At 48.9% G+C, this 24,948-nt stretch overlaps 2 protein-coding genes across 16 annotated transcripts in view; one reads left to right on the top strand and one right to left on the bottom strand.

Moving 5' to 3' along the window:
• Positions 1–9,986, top strand: part of ARSG (arylsulfatase G) — a 108,208-nt gene extending 98,222 nt beyond the window's left edge. For 9 of the 10 annotated variants that reach the window (XM_032457000.1, XM_032457002.1, XM_032456997.1 and 6 more), the window contains 2 exons: positions 2,110–2,200; positions 8,985–9,986. In XM_032457000.1, the coding sequence (XP_032312891.1) occupies positions 2,110–2,200; positions 8,985–9,259 (366 nt within the window). In that variant the 3' untranslated portion in view covers positions 9,260–9,986. The remainder of the gene's footprint in view (positions 1–2,109; positions 2,201–8,984) is intronic. The other variant, XM_032457006.1, reaches the window with a different exon arrangement.
• WIPI1 (WD repeat domain, phosphoinositide interacting 1) overlaps positions 9,145–24,948 on the bottom strand; it is a 32,520-nt gene continuing 16,716 nt past the window's right edge. Inside the window, exons 5-14 of one of the 6 annotated variants that reach the window (XM_032457009.1) lie at positions 23,448–23,545; positions 22,709–22,801; positions 21,939–22,009; positions 20,552–20,659; positions 17,232–17,303; positions 15,494–15,658; positions 14,645–14,752; positions 13,884–14,002; positions 13,325–13,425; positions 9,145–9,439 (exon numbers count right to left, since the gene is read on the bottom strand). In XM_032457009.1, coding sequence (XP_032312900.1) covers positions 9,293–9,439; positions 13,325–13,425; positions 13,884–14,002; positions 14,645–14,752; positions 15,494–15,658; positions 17,232–17,303; positions 20,552–20,659; positions 21,939–22,009; positions 22,709–22,801; positions 23,448–23,545 — 1,082 coding nt within the window. In that variant the 3' untranslated portion in view covers positions 9,145–9,292. Of the gene's footprint in view, positions 9,440–9,982; positions 10,526–13,238; positions 13,426–13,883; positions 14,003–14,644; positions 14,753–15,493; positions 15,659–17,231; positions 17,304–20,551; positions 20,660–21,938; positions 22,010–22,708; positions 22,802–23,447; positions 23,546–24,948 lie in introns of those variants that run through there. The other 5 variants (XR_004311670.1, XM_032457013.1, XM_032457011.1 and 2 more) reach the window with 5 other exon arrangements.

Here is a 24,948-nt window from a genome sequence, read left to right as displayed (position 1 = left end):
CAGGCAGGGGAGGGTGCACAGCCTGGCACCAACTGTCCCACTGGCTCCCCGTTGCAGCGCCACCGCTGGTCAAGCCCGATCTCTGCCCCAGGTGGCTGTGACCGAGCCCCAGAATTCTTAGCCAAGGAATTCTCAGGCTTCCTTAATGGCCCTGCATCTGTCTAGCCCAAACCAGTCTGGGGCTGGTTGAGTCATAAAATGCTTGATACCTCCCTGGAGACCATACATTGAGGAAAGAGAAGCTGAGTCTTAGTCTCTGCAACACTGATCACTTCTCTTAGGGAGGCCCCTAGTGGCGAAAGACGCTGTCGGGAGTGGCTGGCCAAAGGCTGATTCTGGAGATCTAGAGCTGTGACCCCCGCCCCCCCAACCTGATGGGGTGGGAGATTCCTCCTTCTGGGAAGGCTGTTTAAGCACCAGCCTCCTGGGCCTGATTGTAAGGAGATGCTCCCTGCTTGAACAGACAGAACAAAATAAAACGAAGCAAACAGGTAAGAAAGGCAACCAAGAAGATGCTACGTGTTTGCAGAAGATTAAGTTATCTTTGAAATTCGCACCGGGTGTCCTCTGGAGAGGAAATCTCTTCAGCTGTGATTCATGTGTAGCTGTGCCAACCTCCTTCCTATGTTGATATAAACAAGAACACCATCATCAGTCTGCTCAAAGGAGGAGAGGAAAAAAAAAGGCATATACAGGTTCTCCAAAATCCATCCACGTTTCGGAGAGTGAGCCATTTTACTTCCTCTTGGATTTTGGGAGTAGTGCCTGGTAACGCCAAATACACATTCTGAACACAGCAGCCCAGTCGTATGGAATTTCTGTTACTGAAACGCAAGTCATGTCAATGATCTGAACCAGCGGACCTTGACTCCCATCTTCTGGATGTCTGAGTACATCATAGATCAGTTGACAAAAGATTTTTCCAAGTCTCCCACTTCCTGCCCTCTCCACAAGGAAACAAAACAGCCTCCTGCGGTGAGAGGCTTGGCTTCCTGCAGGGTTGGAAGAAGTGAGGGTTTTGAGTTACGGCTTCTTTTCCTGTTTGGAAGGAGCCTGCTGTCATCAGGCTGGCTGGGGAACTTGCAGGGGTTGTCACGAGAGCGGAAGCAGCAGGTGTGGGAGGAGCCCCACCCTCCTTGGCATCCTTTCAGAGCCAGGAAACTTGGGGGCACAGCTGTTTACTGCTCCTACAGATGTTTCTCATTTTTTTTTTTTTTAACTCCATGGAAACTTTGAATCACGTAAGCGCCTTTCCAGCGATATATATCGGTCATGATTCATACCAGGGCGGTCTCACGCTTCCAGCCCAAATCCACTGACCTACCAAGGATGCTGGTCATTTATTTTCTACCAGACCTTGCCCTTGGGAGCCCTGAACTAGGTGTTTCCATTCCATGGGGATGATTCTTTCATTTGGGACCTGGTGAGGAGGGATTTGCTCAGTAGGATGGAGTCAAAGCGGACCTGTGTCTGGAGGAAAAGCGGTGCCCAGTTCTGGAGACATGGCACTGAGGTGTCCTCTGAAGGATGCCTTCTTGTGCCATCCTTGCTCAAGTGAGAGTTAGAAAGTCAACTGGATGCTGAAGAAGACTTTTTTTCAAAGACATCTGAGGATCACCCCCTATCTGTGTCAGACCCCCTGGGAACATTAAAACATGCAGGTTCCCAGGTCCCAGGTGGGGCGCAGGCAGGGTCGGCTTCCTGGGCGGGTGACCTGTGCAGTCACAGAGGGCCCCCACCCCACTTAGGAGGACCCCGTGCTTGCTTTAAAGCACACGTGCTGTGGTCTTCTTGAAATTCTCAATTTTTGGACAAGGTTTCTCTCATTCTCATTTTGTACTGGACTCTGCCGCTTACACAGCTAGTACCTGGCTGAGGAGTCCAGCCAGTGCTGTCACGCACTCTGATTAATTTACTGGCGAAGAGCTATTTCCCGCAGGTGTGGCTGGTGTGGACTGCAGGCCTGTGTTTGTCAGTGTTTGGGGTCGGGGTCAGGGGGTGGGTTTGAGGAGGGTGATGGGGAGCAGGGACCGTGACAAAGAAAGTCATCCTTTCTGGGGAGCGTCTAGCATGGTTTTCTTATCTGTAAGCACTGCCGTCCTTTCTCAGGTGCTGTTTCACCCCAACAGCGGGGCCGCCGGAGAGGATGGAGCCCTTCAGACTGTCCGCCTGGGGCACTACAAGGCCTTCTACATCACCGGTGAGTTAGTGATGGGCCCCTGCTCCACCTGGACCCTCACTCAGGCCTCCAGGAATGAGTGGGGGCTGACCCCCTTCCAGGGGCTCTCAGCACCTCTGACGTGGGCCTGGCAGAAGGACTAAGCTCCCGAGGGCCCAACACGGACCCTCTGCACCCACAAATATGCAGACAAGGTCTTTCTGATGTTCTTCTAGATTTCCAGCAAGCTCAGAGCTGGTCCAGCACATTTATGCAGTCCCTTGTCACACGAGAAACGTTTCATTCCATTGTTCCGCTTTCGATGTTAGTTTGGCTGAACATTAAATGGAAGCTCAGAGATATTTTAAAGTGTAATTTACTTGACAATAGACTGTTTCAGAAAGTAAATGTTAGAGGTCTATTCAGCAAACGTAAGTCTCCTTGGCTCACCCTGGGGCCATCTTAAACATGTGTCTTACGAATGTGATACTGGGTCAGGATGGTTCTCAAAAATCTTCCAGCGGCTTCTTGCTTCCAACTGAATTCAGACTCCCCCCATCCTAGGTCCCTCCACGTTTAAAATCTTAGCTCCCAGAGCAATGGACCTCTTCCTTGGCCTCCATCTTGGAATCTCTCTCATCTTTTAAGGCCACCTGGATCATAGGATCCCCTTCTCATCTTCCCAGCTGGTAGGGTACGGAGAACTCTCGTTCTCTGTCACATTCTGCTGCCGAGGCAAGGTATTTAAGTACACGTTTCATTTCTTCTAGTAGTTTTAAGCTCTCTAAGCTCAGAGCTCTGTACACTATTTAGTCTTTGTTGTCTTGATGTGCTTGGCACACAATCTTGCACCTAGGAGGAACCCTAACACTTTTCAAAAGACAAACAAAAAAAACAACCAGCTCCCTACCGCCCCCAAAAGAAAACCCCACCAAAATCTGGGACCTGATGTGGATTCCGATTTGATGCAGTTATTTCGTGTTAGAGCTTTCCAAAGAATTATATAATAAAGAACAAAAGCGATTTTCCCCGAGCGTGAGTAAGTGACCCCAAAGAGAATGTGGCATGAAAACAAAACAAGTCCTTTGAGTTCATAACTTGAGGGATATTAAAAATGCCACAAGAATCTTTGATTCTCTGAAACGTAAAATGCAAACCAGTCCAGATTTTTGTTATGTTTTCAGATGGAAAGTGTCTAGATTACAGCCCTTACATTACGCTATCGAAGAGGTATGGTTTCTCCAGGCTGAGTTAATTTCAGAAGTCATAACCCTGCCAGAAAACCCTTGGCACCACAATGGTCGGATCATAAATGTTGCTATGAAGTAATAGGACTGTTTAAAATGATCACAATCAGATAGGAATTATGATACCCAGGGGAGGTCTGTTCTTCCGAGGAGCCACCAGACTCCCAGGAGAGTTAGCGTGGGGAGACGGGAATCTCAACAGATGGGGTGAAACTTGTGAGTAGGATGAAACACGATGACGCCCGGATGTGTCCTGATTCCTCGCTTCCACCACCCTGGTCCCTGAAAATCTGCATCCCAGTTCCTAAAAAGTGCTCTCTTGGATAAGCAAGATGAATTGACCCCTACTACATTAGATTAGAAAAAGATGCATGTATCCTTCTGTGATGAGGATGTGATTTATTTTGGTTGTGAATTAGGACGAGCCTTAAAAGGCATGGTCTCTGTGTGTAGCCCAGAATTAAGTTACCTTGTGGTTTTTCCTTTTTAAAAAAAGCAATTAAGGGAAACTTTACACACAGTGAAAGAGACAGATCTAAACTGCACAATTTGATGAGTTTTTAAAATAAACGCGTTACAGACTCACACCCTCGTAATGCTGTGAATTACATCGACTGGTTTTCAAATGTCAAGTCAACTTTATCTTCCTGGATAAGTCCTACTGAGTTGTGATGTATTCTTTTTTTTTTTTTTTTTTAATATATATTGATGGATTTGACTTGCTGAGATTCTTGTCTATATTTTCCTTTCTTGTCATGTCTGTTCCAGCATTTGGCTATCGGGGTTTTTTCTAACCTTGTGAAGTAAGTTGGAAAGTGTTCCCTTCTCTACTTTTGGGAAGGGGCTGTGTGAGATTGGCTTTATTTCTTTCATGTTTCATTGAATTCACCAGTGAAACTATTGGGGCGTGGGGCTTTCTTGATGGAAAAGTTCTTGGTTACAAATTTAATTTCTTTACTAGGTATAGGGCTACTCAGATCTTTTATTTCTTCTTGTATCAGCTCTGGTAAGTTGTATTTCTAAAATAATTTGTCCATTTCATCTGAGTTGTCAGATTTATTGACCTAAAATTGTTCAGAATGTTCCCTCATTATCTTTTTAATTAATCTTTTTAATGAACCAACTTTGAGTTCTGTTCCTTTTTTTTTCTATGTCATGACGTCTGCTTTTATTTCTACTCTTTCTTTCTTTACTTACTTTAATTTACTCTCCTTATTCATTTCCTAAAGAGGACATTTAGACAGTTAATTTTAAACTTTTCTTATGTTCAAAAACATAAGCGTTTATAGCTGCAGTTTTCCCTTTAAGCAGAAAGGTACACCTGTTACAATCAATGAACTTAGATTGACATCATCATTGCCACCCAAAATCTATTGTTTACATTAGGGTTCACCCAAGACCACTTGATTAATAGATTTATGGGACAGAGAACAAATTCCAATCCAAGGTCTGACTCCAAACACCAACCCCGTATTTCCCCATGTCTAGGGTGCCCGAGGCTCTCAGCCACCTCTTACTTAGTCTGTACCATGGCAATCATGAAACAATGTAGTTTTCAATGAATCCTCTGTAATCACTCTCTCTTTCTCTTTCCTATTTCTCCCTTGTGTAATAGGAGTGTCTATCCTATGCCTGCCCCACTATTGTATTTTGGAAGCTTATAACTTGCCTGGTTTTACAGGTTCAGAGCTGGAAAGGAGTTAATCATACCTGAGTATTAGTCACACCTACATCTGTTTTAGGTGATGTTTAGACGAGACTTCGGACTTCAGACTTCAGTGTTGATGCTGGGATGAGTTAAGACTTTGGGGGGGGTGAATATTAGGATGGAGTGAATATATTTTGTACATGAGAAGGATATGAATTTGCAGGGGGGCAGCCAGGGGAAGAATGTTATATACTAAATGTTTGTGTCCTTCCCAAATTCATATGTTAAAGCCTTAACCTCCAGTGTGGCTGTATTTGGAGACGGGTGTCTAAGGAAGTAATTAAGGTCAAATGAAGTCCTAGGGGTGGGGCCTTGATCCAGTAGGATTAGTGTCCATATAGGAAGGGATATGAGACAGGCTTCTCTCTTTTTTCCTCCCTCTGTGCACATGCACTGAGGAAAGGCCCTGTGACGGTGTAGTGAGAAGACAGCTGTCTGCAAGCCACGGAGAGAGCCCTCACTAGAAACCAAATTTTTGAAAACCTTGTTCTTAGACTTCTAGCCTCCAGAACTGTGAGAAAATAAATTTCTATTATTTAAGCTCCTCGGTTATGGCATTTTGTTATAGCAGCCTGTGCTGACTAATACAGCATTTAAGGTTTCTCCGTGTCTTTCCATGGCTTAAGCTTATCTGTTTTCAGTGCTGAATAATATTCTATTGCCTGGAGGTACCACTTTATTCATTCCCTGAAGGACACCTGGGTTGCTTCTACGTTTTCACAATTATGAATAAGTTGTTTTGACAATTATGCTATAAACATCCATACGAGGGTCTTTGTATGGTCATAAACTCATTTGAATAAATGCCAAGAACTTTGATTGCTAGATCATATGGTAGCGTGTTTAGGAAGAAGCCACCAAACCGTCTTCCAAAGTGGCTGTACCACTTTGCATTCCTATTAGCAGTGAATGACATTCCTGTTGCTCCACATCCTCACCAGCATTTGGTGTTGTCAGAGTTTTTTTTTTTTTTTTTTTAACTTTGACCATTCTAAAAGGTGTGTAGTGATGTCTCATTTTTTAATTTGCAACTACTAATATGGCATATGGTGTTGAGCATCCTTTCATTTGCTTATTTGCTAGTTGTATATCTTCTGTGGTGAGGTGTCCAGGTTTTGGGTCTTATTCTTACTGTTGAGATTTAAGAATTCTTTAAGTATTTTGGGTAACAGTCCTTCATCAGATATATCTTCTGCAAATATCTTCTTCCAGTCTGTGGCTTGTTTTCTCATTCTCTTGACAGTGTCTTTTAAAGGCATTTATCCTGCTCGGCGTTCCCTGAGGTTCCTCGATCTGTGGTTTGGTGTCTGACACTAATTTGCAGAAAATCTCAGACATTATTGTTTCATGTATTTCTTCTGTTACATTCTCTCACTCTCCTCCTTCCTAATGGTATTCCCATTACGCAGTTGTCCCACTACGCTTTTAGTAGTTTTCCCACAGTTCTTGGATATTGTTTTTTTTTTTTTTCTTTTTCCAGACTTTGTTCCTCTTTGCTTTTCAGTTTTGGAAGCTTCTTTTGACATGTCCTCAAACTCAGAGACCCTCAGCCACGTACCCTACTAACGAGTCCATCAATGGAATCCTTATTCTTATTTCTGTTACAGTGTTTTTGATCACTGGCATTTCTTTTTTCTGTTTTTTTTTTTTTTTTATAATTTTCATCTAAAAGATGACCCCCACCCCCACCCCCATGGGGTTTTGAACGCTTGGACTCGTCCATGCTGAGCCCCCAGCAGTTTGTCAGGCACAATTTGGGTTTTTCTACCAGGGCGCTGGGTCCCAGAGTCCAGCTTGTGGGTGTCTGCTCTGGTGTGTTGTGACTCTGGACTCACCTACCTGTCTCTCCAGTTTGCGGGGCCAGAGGTTTGCCCTGTGACCTCACTCCTCTGATGGATCTAAGAGGAGTCGTTGGTGTTTCAGTCTGTTCTGCTTTTTACTTGTTAGGTCGGAGGGATGACTTCCAGGCCCCTCACAGGCTGGACCAGAAACTAGACGCTTCCTATTTAGTAGTTTTTCAAAACTGGACATTGTGTGTGATGCATTGAGAGATTCTGACTCGTGATCCGAGGAGTGTTGCTTTTGGTTTTTTTCCTTCACAGCAGTTAATTACTACTTAATCCCCTTAAACTTGTGGAATTTTGGTTGGTATACAGCTTGGTTTTGTACTTTGTTAGAACTGGCTCTTTCAGAGTTTGTCCTTAATCTTAGGTAAATGCCTTCATTCTGGGACATGGGCTTTGCTCCTAGCACGAGCCTTTGGGGACTTCAGTGGAAAAATATGAAGTGCATGCAGTTAGGGGTCAGCTGACGTTCTGAAGGGAGCTTACTTGCAGATTTCAAGGCTTCCCCTCTCCAGCTCTCTCCTGGGATTTGGCCAACAATTTTCATCTGTTGTGGCAGCCCTGAACTCTGTCCCCTGACCCCTCACACCAAAGGGACCACAGCCTCCTCCCGGGGCTCCGTGCTGCACTGACTGGGAGGGGGTCTGTCTCCAGGAGAAAAAAAAAATTAAACACAGACCCAACCCAATGTGGCTTCCTCCTTTCAGGAACTGAATTCCTTTCTGCCTGCATGGATGATTTTCGGATGCCTTCAACCGGCTGTTTTTTTTAAATCTGTTGCTTGGAACTTAACATTGTCATCTGCAGGAGGATTAGTTCTATATGAGCTACTTCACTCTTCCCTTAAGTGGAAGCCTTTAACCTTACCTTGATTGATTGCCAGAGTTCGGGCCGCCTCTGTTTATTGGCAGAGAGCCAGCTTCAACTCCAAACACTAGGCAGAGGCAACAGGTCTTAGTTTCTGCTGAGCAAACGGAATCTCAGTCGCAGGAGGAAAAGCATGAACAGGGGCCGCCTAAAGGGCATGTGATCTACCCAGTCTTCTCCTTCAGCATTTCAAGGTTTCTTCCGTCCAGACTGGCCCAGAAGGGAGGCTGCGTCCTCGGGTGGCAGGACGCTGGCCCCTACATGGAGCTTTGCTTTCACTGACTTGCACGTGGGCTCTGTGCTGTCAGCTTGAAGGGAAGGTGTGATACAAGGTCATCAGCTGGACTGCCCTGATCACACAGCTGTGTTTTTCCTAAGGATGCTGTGGTGCGTGCCATCAGACAGGGTCCCCCCTAGGAGGAGCCAGTGGGAAAAAAATTCTCCCACACCTCAGAGCCAGAAAAAGGCCCCTCTTCCCCCCAGAGCAGTTGGTAAATGTCTACCTTATTCATGTTTGGTTGCTAAGAAGCTCAGAGACAAAAAGAGGGTGTTTAGGATTGCCTGTATTTCCAAGAGCTAGCCTTTGCCTCAGTTCCTTTTGTTTATTCAATTATATTATATTCATTTCTGTCAGGAACCTAAAGACCTTTTTGCATGCAAACGGGGGGAGGGGGGGTCATCTGAGTCATTAACACCCAAGGATGCTGCCATCACTCCAGACATTTCATCACCTCTCTTTGGGGACCACCTTAACAGCCAGATTCTAATTCATACAAGAATCTGAATTGCAGCCCAAGGTGAAGTTACTCACCTCGCCTCCCTGCCTGATTCGCCGTGGTGAGTAACCTCTGTATTCAAGAAATCCATTAAAAAAAAAATCAGATTTACTCTCAAAGGGTAGAGGTGAAAGGTATTTTGAGTCAGTGTCCTACTGACTCTGAAGCCAAGTCCAAGGAGAAGTTCTAAATCACTTTGGACAACTGAATATTCCCAGAATGAGTACGCAGGTTCTTGAGACGATTGCTTGGACCGGGAGAGCGATGATTTTGAGTATTCGAGTCCTGGGATGTTTGGATTCATTTAGAATCCATCACAGTTCTCTTTATGATGTAAGGCGAATGCTGGGTTTGACGGGGTGTCCGTTGTCACCCTCTCTCTAGGTGGAGCCAAAGCCTGCGATGGGAGCGTCGGACCCGAGCGGCACCATGAGCCCCCCCTTATCTTTAACCTGGAAGACGATGCAGCGGAAGCCCTGCCTCTAGAAAGAGGGAGCGCCGAGTACCGGAGGGCACTGCCCAAGGTCAGAGAGGCTCTGGCGGGTGTCCTTCGAGACATTGCCGATGACAACATCTCCAGAGCGGATTACACTCAGGATCCCTCGGTAACTCCCTGCTGTAACCCCCGCCGAGCTGCCTGCCGCTGCCAGACCGTGTGACACGAACGTTGGGGGACCAGAAACGGGGCACGTTCACATCCCAGCTGCAGTCGGACCCTCCTCACAGCAGCTCTGTGTGCTTTCAGAGTCAGTCTTGGAATTTTGCTCTGAAGCCACCACTCTGTGGCCCCCTGCTGCCCCTCCTGCGTGCCAGCTCGAGAGGGAGAACTCTGCGCCGAGCTGGAAGAGAAAGCACCGGGCTGTGGAGGGAGCCAGACCGGGTTCTGGTCCAGCTTTTGAACGTGGGTGATTATTTAACCTAACTTGCAAGCTGATTTTGAGGATTAAACGGGCAATACATGAAAAATGCTGGGTGTATTAGACGACACAGAGCAGGCGCTCGATACACTGCCAGTTTTTCAACGCACCCAGTTTCACTAGTCATGTTAACAGGTTCATCCCAGCTGGTGTCTAGGGCGGTGCCTCTTGGTCTCTGTGTGCATACAGATCACCTGGGGGCTTGTGAAAGTGGGCCTGGGGGGGGCCTGAGACTCTCCCTGTCTAGGAAGCTCCCCCCGGAATGCCATGAGCAGCATAGACACAGACCTGACAAACTTAGATCCGTTTCCAGGTCTCAGAGCAGAAGTGCCCACATTAGACCAAGTCCCTACCCGACCCCCCCCCCGCCCCCTTTTACAGGTCAACTGGCTGTATTTTAAAGATTCTACGAGTTCTTCCTGCTTCCTAATGCCACCAAGAAATAAATTTTTAAAGCCTCAAAAGTGCATTGCCATGATTTTATTATTAGTGTCCTAAATGGGACTCAAAGGTAATAAATGATTTATTCCAATCACTGCAGAAATACTTTGCCTGGCTAAAATAGTCTCTCTCTCTCTCTAGGCATGTAATATACAAGAAGTACAATTCGAAGAGGTTTTCCTGTAAGTACACGTTTACACAGCATACATTTTAAAAGGATGCCCTTTTTAAATATAAAATTCGGGTTATGGACCAATATGGTTAGTTCGCGTGGGCACTACGGCTGTAACGTGCTTTCTGTGGCAGGACGTGTGTGCACCGTGTCTCCCGCACCCACGGGCAACCAGGGCTGAGAAGAGCTGGCTGGGCCGTGGACTGTGTCCCGTGGCTTAAGCAGGCGGCACCTGGGGTTCCTGCCCCCCATTCTGCTCACACACTCGCACTCCTTTCTTCCACCTTCCTTGCTTCCTCCAAAACCCCCTGACAGGGGAGGTCCTGATTTCTGAGGTGCGCTTCCCATCAGGACTGCTTCGTTTTGCCCTTCTGACTTCCGCGGCACAAGATTATCTACCGAAATCAAAACAGAACGGCCTTACTCTTTCCGGGAAGAGGCTGTCAGGCAGGCTGCATTGTCAACAGATCTGGGCCCGCACGGGGTCGGCTGGGCCCCGCAGAGCCTTCCTGAACATCCACAGACTGACCCTCATGTGTGGTCACAGAAAGTTCACCCGTCTTATCTAGGTGGAGACGGGGGTGGCACAGTCAGAAAATGCTACTTGTAAAACAGATGGGTGTGTGTTTGGATATGTGTGTTTGGATGCGTGCGTGTGTGTGTGTGTGTGTGTGTGTGTGTGTGTTATTTCTACAAGGCTCATCTTACTTGTAAACACAGACTGCTTCATCACCATGAGAAAGTCAGCAAGTACCCTTGGCCCCAATTCCCTTACTCTTGCTCCCGAGAGGAAGACTAGTATCAGAAAATATGCAGACTTGTCGAGGTTAGCTTGTTACTGAAATGAAAGCGGCTCCCCTCCTGAATACAGCACCTTTCTAAGGGACTGGGGAGGATCAGGTCTCTCTTCTCGCCTTGTTATTGCAGCAAAGTAAATCCCAAGAAAGTAAGAGTGACCATACCCACGGAAGGGTCAGTACGTTTGAAGACGACCACCGAGAGCCCTTTGTGAGACTCCCCGGGCAAAACTACGCTGGAGTCTGTGAGAAGGGATGTTAACGCAGCTGAGAGCCCCAAGAGCCACGCGTGATCCCGGAAATTTTTAAGGAACATGGGTAGAGATGCGGATTCGGACAGGTACTGGTAATAGGCCTGATGATTCAGAACAGAGGCAGAGGGGGGAAGGCATCTAGCATCTCCAGTTGACTACTGTTGCCACTGAGGGCGTGACTGAGGATGTTGCAAGAACATCCCAGCAACACTCCAGCCTCTGACCCTCGTGTGGCGAGAGGGAGAAGCCCCCTGCCACCACGTCGCTGTCTTGCAGGAGCATGGCCCTCTCCTCACCGTCCACCTGCAGGCTTGAGGGCAGGGCCGGGGTTTGATGGCCTCTGAGACGCCCGCCACCAGCTCTGCACACAGGGCCTGCTCCGAAATTGCTGGGGCCCAATGACCGTTCTGGGGAACCTCGTTCAGTGATCAGCACTCTCACTGACAGGAAGCCTTCCTTGTGTATAAATAAAAATCCCCAATGCGACTGAAGCCAACTTTCACTCATTTGGTCCTTAAGAGGGAGAGAGGACAGATAGCTCGTACCCGGCTTCCGGGCGGCGTGTAGGCACACGGGCCTCTCGACACATTTTAGTGCTAGTTTCTAAGCATCCCTAATTTTTTTTCCCCACTCCAAATGATCTGCAGGGTGTACCTATTATTTGATACAGGTTTTCTTTGGCAAGGGGTCACTTCCTGAAGGCCAACATCCGAAGTATCCTGATTCTGTAAACGTGAGAAGCTGCGAGGTCTACTCTGATTACAGTTTAGAATCTAAGAATCTGACGATCTTTTATAAGCAGCCACAGACTTTTACCAAAATTGCTGAAATGGAACCTCACCACGGGCAGGACCGTCTCGTCCATCCCCACTGCACCGGACCTGCTCTGGTTCCCGGAAGACGCAACTTCAAGTAATTAACCACCAACTTCGGAGAAACAGAAAAACTCCCTCTAGAGCCAGTTGGGGCAAGAGAACCCAATGGCAAAACAACTGGTTTATCAGAAGGCATCAAGCCAACAGATGTTTTAAAATACATTATTAGTGTTTTTAAGAACGACTGCTTTCCACCCTTAAAATATACATTTCACTGGTTGGCACTGTATTTGGCAACCTGCCCATTAAGAGCCAGAAATGACAATCTCAAGTTGAGATCGCGAACACAGCCCTCCAGACCTGCACAAAGGGCCCTGTGGCAGCTTGCTCTTCTTCTTTTTTTTTTTAAGCTGACTGTGCTTGCTAAATTGTCCCAAGGATCTACGCAAGAAGGAAGCCAGACCCACACTCCATCCTTTTGTAAATGGAATCCAACTGACAGGAAATAATGATCAGGCGAAGACGCTGCACACCAGGGTCTGTGCCCAGTGGCTACTTCTCTCTGCCTCCAGGAGGGACACTCAGTTGACTCTCCCAAGTCTTGGCCAAAGTACCGCTTCCACCTCTAAACACTTTCCCATTGACTGTCTGGGCTGTTCTCTAACTGCAGCTCACAAGAGGGGTCTATATGCTGCTCTGAATGGAACCTTAAAGAATCAGAAGCTAAACAGGGTTGGCAGCCACCCAGGGGGACAAGCTTGTCTTCCCAGCGTCCAGCCAGCCCCCGGGCCCCCGCGGCAGAAGGGCTGAAGCAGGACGCCGGAAGCCCAGCGAGAGGCGCCGGGGCTGGGGGAGCTCTCGCCACCGCTTCTGCACTCTGCCTGGCCGTTAACTAGTGTGTGTCTTGTCGGAGCTGGAGGGGGCTGAGCGCCCAGCCCTGTTAGACCACCAGCTTTGGCACAAGGGCGACAACATTCTGCGGGAGCATCCTAGGAACCTCAGAAAAGTAAGCGCTCACACAGGCAGGTTCCTACCTTGTGAGCAGCAAAGACAAAGGTAAAGAAGCAAGGTCAAGGATTCTAGGCCTCTGAGTGCAGGGAGGCCGCCCAGCCGCCCTGCGCTAGTGCTCGGCTGTCCTAGTGCTGTCGGCTTGGCTAGTCTGCCTGGTCTGAAGCGCGCGGCACAGTGCACGCCCGCGGCTTTCCCGATATTAGAGGATTAGACGTTTACAGACTAGCTAACCGGGAGTGACGCCACCTCGCACCCGAGGGGAAGGTTTCCGGCCAAGCATACAGACTGAGCCGCTCTTAGGGATCCCGAATGCTCACAGGGGGGAACTCATTCTCATCATCAAGACACACTGGTCCCGTCGCAAACTCGTGTTCAGGAATAACCTCTCCTCGGAGCGCCCCGCCGTCCTCGGAGTAACCTAGAAAACAAGAATGAGACATGAGAGGAGCCACAGGGTCTGTCTTTGGGGACAGACCCTGATCCGGGGCTGGACCTCAGCAAAGTAAGAATCCAGGGGAACTGTGGAGGCTGCCTTCGCTTTCCAGCTGGAGAGACCACGCTTCCAACAAGCCAAAATCCTCACCGTTTACGGTCCCTAAGCCCCCGGACTGCCGGTCTCGCCCACCCTTCCATCCCAGGCACTTCAAACTTTCCACCTGGTTGCAAAATCCTCCAAGAGGCAAAGGTTTAACGCTGCTTGTCAGGGACACAACCGTTTTGGGGCTACGCCTGCCAGGTTTAGGGACCTGAGTTCAAAGGCTTCACCTGGGAGGAAATCCACAGGCAGCAGTGAGGGGGGAGGGTCGCTGCTCCACACGTCTCAGTCCCCGCGCCCCCCGCCGCCCTGTGCACGGCCGGCCCCTGGGCCCCACTCACCCGGCACCGTGGAGACCGCAGCTGCGCTCGGTCGGGCTACGGTTGCAGCGTAAGACTGAGGTAATGAAGGCCTGAGGTCATTTTCTTTGTTCTCTTCGCTGGTTCCTGAGCCAAGCAAGCTAATTGCAGAAGAGGGGAATGGAAGAGGGAAAGAGATCACCACACGCCCGGGACACTTCCAAAAGGAAAAGCAGCAGGAAACACGCGCTTGGCTGCTAGAGTTCAAGGCACGGACCTGTCAGCACCCTGCCGGGTGGGTGTTAAGCAAAGTGGCCTCAAACGGCCAGGGCCGATCACACAGCTTCGCTTCACTTACGTCTAACAGACGAAGCTCAGTCCTTCCCTCCTCCCGGCCCACCCAGGCAAGGGCACCAAGGTGGGTGCTGGAGGGGAGCCCCCCACCCCGGGCGCGGGGGCAGTGGCAGCTGGCAGGGTTCTGTCTGCAGCAGGAGGTCGCCCTGCCTTTGGTCACAGGTCAAGAGGGCTTTTGGGTTCAGTCAGCGAAATGTTTCTGAGCGCCCGCTGTGTCGGAGGAACTGTCCGAGGAGGGGCCTTGCGTTCTGCACGTCATTCGGCCCGGCTCCTGCGCAGCACGCAGCGTGGTGGTGGGCAGGGGGCCGGACCTGAGCGCGGCCCAGGGCAGTGCCCATGGCCGAGAGGGAAAAGCAAGGGCGCTGGGCTTGTGGGTGTCCTCAGCTAAGGGGCAACGCGACGCGGTCAGCTCTCTGAAAGGCTGGCTTTTTGAAAACTAGTCTCTTCACCTGTGGGTCTTGATTAAGACACACTCTCCTCCGTCCTGAGGGTCCAGGTTGTAGATGTAAAGGTGTCCGTCGGACGATGCGACCAAGAGCCTCGGCAATTTCTGGATCCTAAGAGCCAAGAGAAACGTGTGCTGTGATCACAACGAACGTGGGCAATGGACCGGCTTCGAGTGACAAAGCCTCACTCCTCCGGGAGGGGGGTCACCAACTTCTCGTCCCGCCGTCAACAGACCTGCAGCTCGCCGACCCCAGAGCATGGGTTTCTGCTCAAGTCTTTGCGTTGTGTCCTAGTGATCGACCTTGAGGATTATTTCTTGTTTTTAAAAACAATTGTGTGGATGACACGAAATGCGGTGCGAACGCACTGCTGCTCCGTGAAATACCCCTGCTGGCAAACACATCCGCTCACCTGAGCGGGACGTGGTTTCTGCCTCTCACAGCCACGGAAAGGAAAACAGGAGTGAAACTGGCTCCCGTGCTTGCTGGCCAGGTTTATGAAATTTTTACAACATTCAACTTTAATAAGCGCTTTTAAACTGCTTCAGTAAAATATCTGTCGACCCCATAGGTATCTGAACCTAGGCGTCTGGACGAGAGCCTTTTTACATGATTCCCTAAGAATGGGAACTGTTTTCAAGACAGTGTCACTGTGACCAGAGGGTGAAAATTCCTGTGCCAGCACCCCCCACCCCCCGCCACCCCGAGACGGGAAAAGCAGCGGACGGGTGACCCGAGGGTTTGCCTTTGCTCACCCTCCCTTTAAATCTGCACGTGTTTGGGGAATTTTGTGCATTGGGAAGAGACGCATAATGGTTCCTGCTTGTCGGGAGTGGGTGGCGCCATACGTACGTGGAGAGGGTGCAGATGTTCCTCTGCCCGGAGAAGCTCAGACGCCCGGTGGCAAAGGCCCTGTCCTGGTTCATCATGTCGGACACCTGGGCGGGGAGGTAGTTGGAGGCAGCCATGAACACCTTTCCCACGTAGCCACTCCAGGTCGAAGGCTCTTCTGGTCGACTGGGGGGAGTGAGGTCACACGCGAGGGTGAGACGGGGCCGCGGTCCCCGGCATCCGTCCAACACTCTGCGCACCTGAACCTGCTGGGCCCGCAGCGGCGGGAAGGAACTGTGCCTTCGCGTAATGTTCTGCCCACCTAGGACAATTCAGGACGAGCCGGCCCGGCCGGACCGCAGGGCAGCAAGCCACTGCAAAGCCATTAAGAGGTTCGCAGTGCTACCGCTTTCCCACGTTAAAAAAAGGTCGTATCCGATGATTAGTCTGATTTCTAGATTTCTAAAAGGGGGCTCGGGGAGAGAGCGAGATGGAATCTGCCCCTGGACTCTGTAAAAGAAGCCCAGGCCTGTCCTGGGCTCACGGAAGAACAGGCCGATCCCAGTGTTAAGGCCTCCCCAGCCAGACTGCGTGGGAAGCAAGCCTCCAGGCAAGACGCTTTGGATGGTGTTTGATTACAGCCCTCGAGCCACCCAGGTTCCCGGGGATTCACCACGGGGTGGTGGGGGAGGGGAATAATTCAGAGGGACCAGGTGCGCCCCCTGCAGTCATCACGCGCCAGCCCAGGGGCTCCACCAGGCAAAGGGGACAACTGCTCCACTGTGAGACGTGAGGCTGGGCGGGGCGCACGCCTGCCTCCGAGCTCTCCGCAGTGGTCAGCACTTTGAGGACCAGGGGGGCCACATGTGCTGCTGAGCGGCACACCAGCTCAGAGGTTGCTCCTCTGTGGGACTAGATCCTGGTGGCGGGGGCTGCGGGGGCACATTGCAGCTCATAAGCTCTGGGGTTGATTTCTCATGGGCACCAACCGGCTGGATGGTCTTTGGACAAAACTCTCTGGGCCTCAATTTTCTCATCTGAAAATGATGGGCGCTTCCCAGGCTTCTACCATCACGCTCGGATCCTGAACATCCCAGACACACCTGTGCTGTGTGCCAGAGCTCTGGGCTGAGGGCTGGGACTTACAAAGAGGTACCACATCCAGGTCCTGCATTCAAGGTGGAGGCACAGCACAGATATACAGAAAGAGCAAGCAGGACACCTCATGCAGGGTCGGCAGGCAGAGCACAGGCAGAGCTCCAGGACCACAGCGCCTGACTCAGAGCCATGGAGCGGGCGCAGGCAGAGCACAGGCAGAGCTCCAGGACCACAGTGCCTGACTCAGAGCCATGGAGCGGGCGCAGGCGGAGCACATGTCAGACGTGGATGCAGATGAGCAGTGCTGGTCCGGTGGAGGTGGGAGAGGCGGGAAGTCTGCAGCGGCAGACCAGGTGCGCCAAGAAAAGCCTCGAATGCTAGGCAGGAGGAGCCGGGACTTTATTCCCAAGGGCAAAGGGGGAATAAAGGTGTCAGAGGAGGGAGGGTCATGCTTAAAGGGGTGTGTTCAGCAGATGAGTCCAGCAAGAGACATAGGATGGATTGTAAGAAGAGGCTAGAAGGAGTGAGACCAAAGAGGAGAGTAACAAAGTGGACCAGCCAAGAGCTGTGAAATGCTTGGTTCAGGGCAGTGGCCGGAGAAATGGCACCAAGGTGGCAAATACGAGCCGTCTCATGCGGGATGTGTTAACACTTCACCGACCGGCTGAGGGAGAGTCCAGAGCGACTCCAAGGCTTATTCCTGGTGGTCTGAGACCGACAGAAACAGGAGAGCCTGGAGGGGAGATGAGTCCATGTGGTGATCTCCTATTTTAAGCACCAATAATAGACTCAGGTGGAGACCACTGCCAAAGCAATACTGAAGAAAAAGAACGAAGCTGGAGGAATAACCCTCCCAGACTTCAGACAATCCTACAGAGCTACAGTCATCAAAATAGCATGGTATTGGTACAAAAACAGACATATGGATCAATGGAAAAGAATAGAGAGCCCAGAAATAAACCCACAGACCTACAGTCAATTAATCTTCAACAAAAGGAGGCAAGAATATACAGTGGAGAAAAGACAGTCTCTTCAGCAGGTGGTGTTGGGGAAACCGGACAGCTGCGTGTAAATCAATGAAGTTAGAACACTCCTGCACACCATACACAAAAATAAACTCAAAATAGCTTAAAGACTTAAACATAAGAAGCTATTATAAACCTCCTAGAAGAAAACATAGGCAAAACATTCTCTGACATTAATCTTTGTAATGTTCTCCCAGGGAAGTCTACCCAGGCAAAAGAAATAAAAGCAAAAATAAACAAATGGGGCCTAATTAAAGGTCACAGCACAGCAAAGGAAGCCATAAGCAAAACAAAACAACAACCTACGGAAAGGGAGAAGACATTTGCAAATGATGCAACTGACAAGAGGTTTAATCTCCAGAATATATAAACAGCTCATACAACTTAATAACAAAAAAAACAAACAACCCAATCCAAAAATAGGCAGAGGACCTAAACAAGCAATTCTCTAATGAAGACATACAAATGGCCAATAGGCACATGAAAAAATGCTCAATATTGCTAATTATCAGAGAAATGCAAATCAAAACGACAATGAGGTATCACCACACCAGTCAGAATGGCCCTCATTAAAAAGTCCACAAACGATAATGATGGAGAGGGTGTGGGGAAAAGGGAACCTTCCTACACCGCTGGTGGGAATGTAGTTTGGTGCAGCCACTATGGAAAACAGTACGGCGATTCCTCAAAAAACTAGAAACAGACTTACCATATCATCCAGCAATCCCACTCCTGGGCACAAATCCAGAGGGAACTCTAATTCAAAAAGATATATGCACCCAAAGTTCACAGCAGCACTATTTACAATAGCCAAGACATGGAAGCAATCTAAATGTCCATAGACAGATGACTGGATAAAGAAATTGTGGTATATTTGTACAACGGAATACTACTCAGTGATAAAAAAAAAGAATAAAATAATGCCATTTACAGCAACATGGATGGACCTGGAGATCACCATTTTAAGTGAAGTAAGCCAGGAAGAGAAAGAAAAATACTATATGACATCACTCATATGTGGACTGTTAAAAAAACAAAAAAAAAAAGAGGTCACTAATGAACTCACAAAATAGAAACAGAGTCACAGAGTAAACAATCTTATGGTTCCCAGGGTAAGGGGGGGAAGGGATAAATTCGGGAGTTTGAGATTTGCAAATGTTAACCACTATAAATAAAAATAGATAAAACAAATTTCTTCTGTATAGCACAAGGAATTATATTCAATATCTTGTAATAACCTTTAATGAAAAAGAATATTAAAATGAATATACATATGTACAGGCATGACTGGGACATTGTGCTGTGCACGAGAAAGTGACACATTGTGACTGTGTCTGCCGAGCACTCAGGGCTTGGGGAATGGCAATGATCAATCCAGGCAGACCTTGGAACTACTGTGGGGTTCAGTTCCAGATCAGCGCAATAAAGCAAGTTACACGCACATTTTATTTTCCCAGTGCATAGAAAAGTGATGTTTACAGTATGCTGTAGTCTATTCAGAGTGCAATAGCGTTATGTCTAAGAAAACAATGTATGTACCTTCATTTAAAAAGTGCTCTGTTGCTAAAAACTGCTAACCATCATCTGAGCCTTCAGCGAGGCGTAAGCTTTTTGCACTAGTAACATCAAAGATCACTGACCACAGATCACCGTAATGAGCATAACAATAATGAACAAGTTTGAAATATTGTGAGAATTACCAAAATGTGACGCAGACACAAAGTGAGCAAATGTTCTTGGAAAAAACGGCACCGATAGACTTGCTCGACACGGGGTTGCCACAAACCTTCAATTTTTCAAAAATGCGGTATCTGCAAAGCACAATAAAGCACAGAGCCACAACACGAGGCCTGCCTGTACACTACTGTATTTACGGCCAGACTGGCTAACACCTCTGTCCTACACGGCATGCTCCCGGTCAAGGAACTCACAGCAAGCCTAAGATGCATGTATCATTATGATTATGATTATGACTTTTTTATGCTTTGCAGATGAAGAAATGGAAGTACAGAAAGATTAAATTACCTGCCTAAGCACATATCCTGAAGAGACGAAAACTTAACTCGAAAATATACATGTACCTTCTCCATGTTCATAGCAGAACTACTTACAATAGCCAAGACATGGGAGCAACTTAAATGTCCATCAATAGATGGCTGGATAAAGATACACACACACACACACACACACACACACACACACACACACACACACTCAATGGAATATGACTCAGCCATAAAAAAGAATGAAATAATCCCATTTGCAGCAACATGGATGGACCTAGAGATTATTATACTAAGTGAAGAGAAAGACAAATATCATATGATAACACTTACATGTGGAACTGAAAGAACAATACAAACGATCTTATTAACAAAACAGAAACAGACTCACAGACATAGAAAATAAACTTATGGTTACCAAAGGGGAAAGGGGCAGGTGGGATAAATTAGGATAAATAAATAAATAAATTAGGATAAATTAGGGATTAACAGATACACATTACCACATATAAAATAGATAAACAACAAGGACCTACTGTACAGCACAGGGAACTATATTCAGTGTCTTATAATAACCTATAATGGAAAAGAATCTGAAAAAGAATATGTATATGTGTATATACATATAACTGAATCACTTTGCTGTACACCTGAAACATTGTAAATCAACTATACTTTAATAAAAAAAAAGAAATGATATGTCTTCCCCCCCCTCACACAAAATAACCTGCCTGAGCCTTGTGGCTCATAAGGGACAGAGCCAGGGCACAAACTCAGGATGGGGGGCCCCAGGTTTTGTGCTGCCAGGCGTTGCACCACTGAGTCTTTGCTAAGCCACACTCACCCCTTTGGTGAAGACGTAACAAGTTCACAGCATTGAGAAAGGGAAGAAACCGTGGACGCCGGCAGGATAACCAGGACCTGCCTCCTCTAGGCTAAGGAGCCTCGCCTACCTGTTGTTGAGATGCTCCAGCTTGAAGATGTGCACAGTCTCCGTGTTGCTTGAGGCACAGAGGAACTGAGAGTCCATACTGAAGACCAGAGAGCTGATCGTCACATACCTAGAAACACAGCAACGAGTGGACGGGTGAGCCCGGGAGGTGAGGGGGGCGGCCTTAGAGTTCAAAAATCAGCTTCAGAAAGAACACGGACGTGTCCTGAAGAGCCTGGGCACAGGCAGACCTCCTTCTATTCCACCGCACTTCATTACGCTTTGCAGATACTGCGTTTTGGGGTCTTTTTTTGGTTGTTTTTTAACATGTTGAATGTCTGTGGCAACCCTGCCTTGAGCAAATCCATCGGCGTCGTTTTTCCAAGAGTATTTGCTCACTTCATGTCTCTGTACATGTTTTGGTAATTCTCACCATATTTCAAGCCTTTTCATTACTGTTATATTTGTCACGGTGATCTGTGATCAGTGATCTTTGATGTTACTGTTGCAAAAAGATCATACCTCGCTGGAGGCTCAGATGGTGGTTAGCATTTTTTTAGCAATAGAGCATTTTTATTTATTTTCTGGGGGGGTGGGTAATTAGGTTTTACTTATTTATTTATTTTAATGGAGGTACAGGGGATTGAACCCATGACCTTGTGCATGCTAAGCATGTGCTCTACCACTGGGCTATACCCTCCCTCCATAGAGCATTTTAAAATTAAGGTATGTACAGTTTTCCTTAGACATAATGCTATTGCAGACTTAATAAGACTACAGTACAGTATAAACATAACTTTTACAGGCATTGGGGAACCAAAAAATGCGTGTGACTCGCTTTATTGCGGTGGTCCGGAACCAAGCCCACAGTGGCCCCGAGGTCTGCCTGTGGTCTAAGACCCCTTTAGCACTGTGTCATTCCTATTTTGAAATTAATGTCGGAAAGATTCCCAGTGGGTCATGGCTTCAGGTGAGAAGAAACAAGCCTCCTTCCTGTCATGCTGGAGGTTCTGCATGTGCTCTGTGCACCGACCCAGCTGCAAGCTTGGCAGCCCATAGCATCCCCGACCACGGCACGTTTTTATTCCACGGAAGGGAATTGGAAGTTACTTTTGGGCTGTGACTCCTCGCTCATCTCATTCCTCCTTTGCCGGCCACCCATGCACATGTCAAAAAAAGGGCTCTCCAGGCTGAAGGCCCATGTTAGCAAGGGTAACCCCTCTCCGCTCTCAGGGGTACTAAGCACTTGGCAGGGCGTTTAAGGCAGTGACCGGAGAAAGTACAGGTATTCATCCTTCCAGGCAGAAGCCGAGCGCATGGCACCCCCATCCTCTCCCCAGATGGCTGCCAGCCACCCATGGCAGGACCTCTGTGGGGACTTTAAAATGGGTCTCACAGTGAACACAGACCTTTTCATTCCTCTCCGAAACTCATAGAGCTTTTGCCCATCAGGTACTGAGAACACCCGGATGACAGTGCCCTGGAAGAGAAAGCAGGTGGGCAATTCATACCACGAATGGCTTCACACAGACACGAGCCTTTAGAGAGGAGCACGTCTTGTTGGTTTTGAACATCTGTCTCTGGAGGGGAAGCCCAGAAGGTGGAGCAGTGAGGCTCTCTGGTTTGTGTATGTGCCATGTAAACCATCCTGGGAGCGGGAATTGGACACTCCCGTTTCCTGGTCCCTCCCCACCCTAGCCTGAGGCTCTGGGCGTGTCTGTTCCATCCACTCTGCCTTCCCAGAACAGTCAGTCTCTGCCTGTCACAGATACACCTGTTTTCCATGGAATCTGAAATTCAACTTGATCACCTTCCCTGATTATTCTACTCAGAAGAGATTAATCTCACCTGCTAAACAGCCAGACACACTGTTTCTAACGGGCTTATGAGATGCAGTATCTCTCTGTATCTGCGATGACATGCACCTACACTGCTTAATGAGACCGCAAGGCTCTGTGCAAAGTATCTCGTTTCCTGCAGGGCCGAGGCCTCTGGTCTGTTGGGTTGATAAATGCACCCCAACCCGCAGGGGCCTGAAGGCCTCCCTCTGAATGAATCCTGAGCGGCCTGAGACTTGTCAGTCCTCGCGTCCCTGGCCTCCTTCCCTCAGCTCTCAGCACCGGGAGCCAACCAGCACCGCCCCAGCTGGAGGAGAGCCCGAGGCCCTGGGAACACTCACTTTCTCAGATGCGCTCGCCAGTTTGGAGCCTGAGGCGTTAAAGGCGATGGCAGCCAGTGTCCCCTCATGGGCAGCAATCGTGCAGACTGTTTTCTGTTGGTGAAAAGCAAAATGGATGTTGCGGGCGGGGCAAAGGGAAGGTGCATTTCATCTCCATCCTTCCTCTTTCCTTCCCAGACACTCCCACTCATCTGCCAGGTTCCCTGTCTCTCCACCAGACTGTTGACACATAAACTGTACGTCGTTTCCTGGCCTATCTAGATTCTGCTTCAGGGGCTGCTCCGTTTCTGTCCCCTTTCCTGCCCTCAGGAAGCTGGACGACCTGCCGTGTGGCCAAGGCAGGGTGCTGTGGCCCTGCGTGCATCTCTGGGGGCCTGACTTCCTGCAGCCAGCCTGGCCCGCTCTGTGAAGCCTCCGAGAGCAGAGGACAGGAAATGTGAAACAGCTGCACGCTGTCGCGGGCCGCGACACGGCCCAGCATGACACACTCGATCCGACGAAGGGCCACCAGCTGGTGCAAGGCTTCCATCCGCCGGCAGATGTCTGACTCGGCCTGGCACGCTGCCTCGTGGCTACGGCGACTGGGCAACCAGGGTGGACAGCATCACCGTCCCCTCCACACCCAGCAGCCGCCCAGGGCTGCTTCCGCCTCAGCACTGCGCCCCACCTGCCCCTCACCTGCCACTGACCATGCAGCCAGGCAGGCAGGCTGGGCCGGTCAGGGTCACTGTCCACTTACCAGGGAGTGTCCGTCGTAAAGCACGATCTCGCCTGTCGTCAGGCTTCCAGGATAGGCCACGTAAGAATTGGAATGGTTGATAGAGAGGGCACACAGACCTGGCAGGGAGCAAAGCGCACATGAAAAGCCAGGGTCCGCCAGGGGAGACCTTGCCTGGAAAGGGCATCTGCAAATGGTACGACTACAGTGCCACCTGCTGGTGAGGGGAGGAACGGCCTTGCCGATGTTTCCTTGGAACTGATTCTTCTCATCAAAGGACTCCAATAAAGAGAATTCACGGGGAAGACCTCACCGTTTGACACCGACCATGTCCACTCCACAGCGAAGAAATCAGAATTTAGAACATTTTGAACGCTCTTCCTCACATTTTACCCCAGGGCCCTGAAATAACATTTACTTCTCCCCCAGTTCCATGACCCTCTAGGGCTGCAGGAGAATTTACTCCTGTTGGAAATGTTCCAACTGTAAAAGGGTGGGTGGTGTTAGCCTTTCTGCAGGTGACAGAAAGGCCAGTCATTTCAGGCTGGAGGATAGGGAAGCTGGGTTGGGGTTGGGGGGCACCTATTTAGAAAGTGCTCATTTCTGAGCCAAATATCCTGCCTTGATAAAGGCAGAGGTGAAGGTGCACTTGAGGGCTGCATCTGCAGTGAAGACAGCGTGGCTGCCACTGGAGCAAACCAAAGAAAGAGGACATTTTGGATTGAAGACGCTTCCACAATATTCTGGAAGAGTAAACAGCCAATCAAACAATTGAACCAACCTGAGCCATTATTATTTACAAGGGGATTCAAGCTGGGGAGGATCCTACTAGCATGTAAGTAAGGGACTTTTACAAGGATGGTTTAGATTCATAGAGGTGTACGTGATAGAAGTGAATTCAAGGAATTATCAGGACCAAAAGCATCACCAGAATAGAAACTTTGAGATAGTGCAAGAGAGACGTCTTTTTAAATGAAAAAGGTGACTGATACCTTTGTTACAAGTTAGTACATTACATGGGTTTCTTTCAAAAGTATAAGAAAAACTTTAGATCAGGCTAAGAGGTACCTGATCTAATCTTTTGGGGTGGGGTGGGGAGAGTGGGGGTAAAATAAATAAACATTGAGAATTGGTACCAAGGTCCTACCTCCTGCTCTGGCTTTGCTGAGGACACAGCCAGGGCTATGCTCTTATCACTGGCCATGCAGCTGTGGGAGGGCGACTGAGCCCAGCACCCTTTCCTGCAGGCTCTGGCACCCTGCAGCCCTCTTTCCTGTGCAAGGTCACCAGGCTTTAGAAGAGGCCACTCATCCCTTCCCAGTTTTGCTCTAGGAACCCCAATTTCCCACCATCATCCGAGCTCTTTGCAACACAAATGCAATTTCAAGAAGAGCCAGCCAGACAGAAGGCATTCTGGTCTTGTGGAACTGGGGAGGGAAGAAAATCAGGAGGTCGGGTGGCTGGTGTCGGGGGTTCCCATAGGGGCGGCAAAGATATTAAGATTGAACGTGGCATCTGTAGA

The sequence above is a fragment of the Camelus ferus genome, chromosome 16 (assembly GCF_009834535.1).
Source record: "Camelus ferus isolate YT-003-E chromosome 16, BCGSAC_Cfer_1.0, whole genome shotgun sequence".
In the NCBI taxonomy this organism is placed as follows: Eukaryota; Metazoa; Chordata; class Mammalia; order Artiodactyla; family Camelidae; genus Camelus; species Camelus ferus.
Note: the sequence above shows the minus strand (reverse complement) of the source record. Positions and strands in the feature narration are given on the sequence as shown.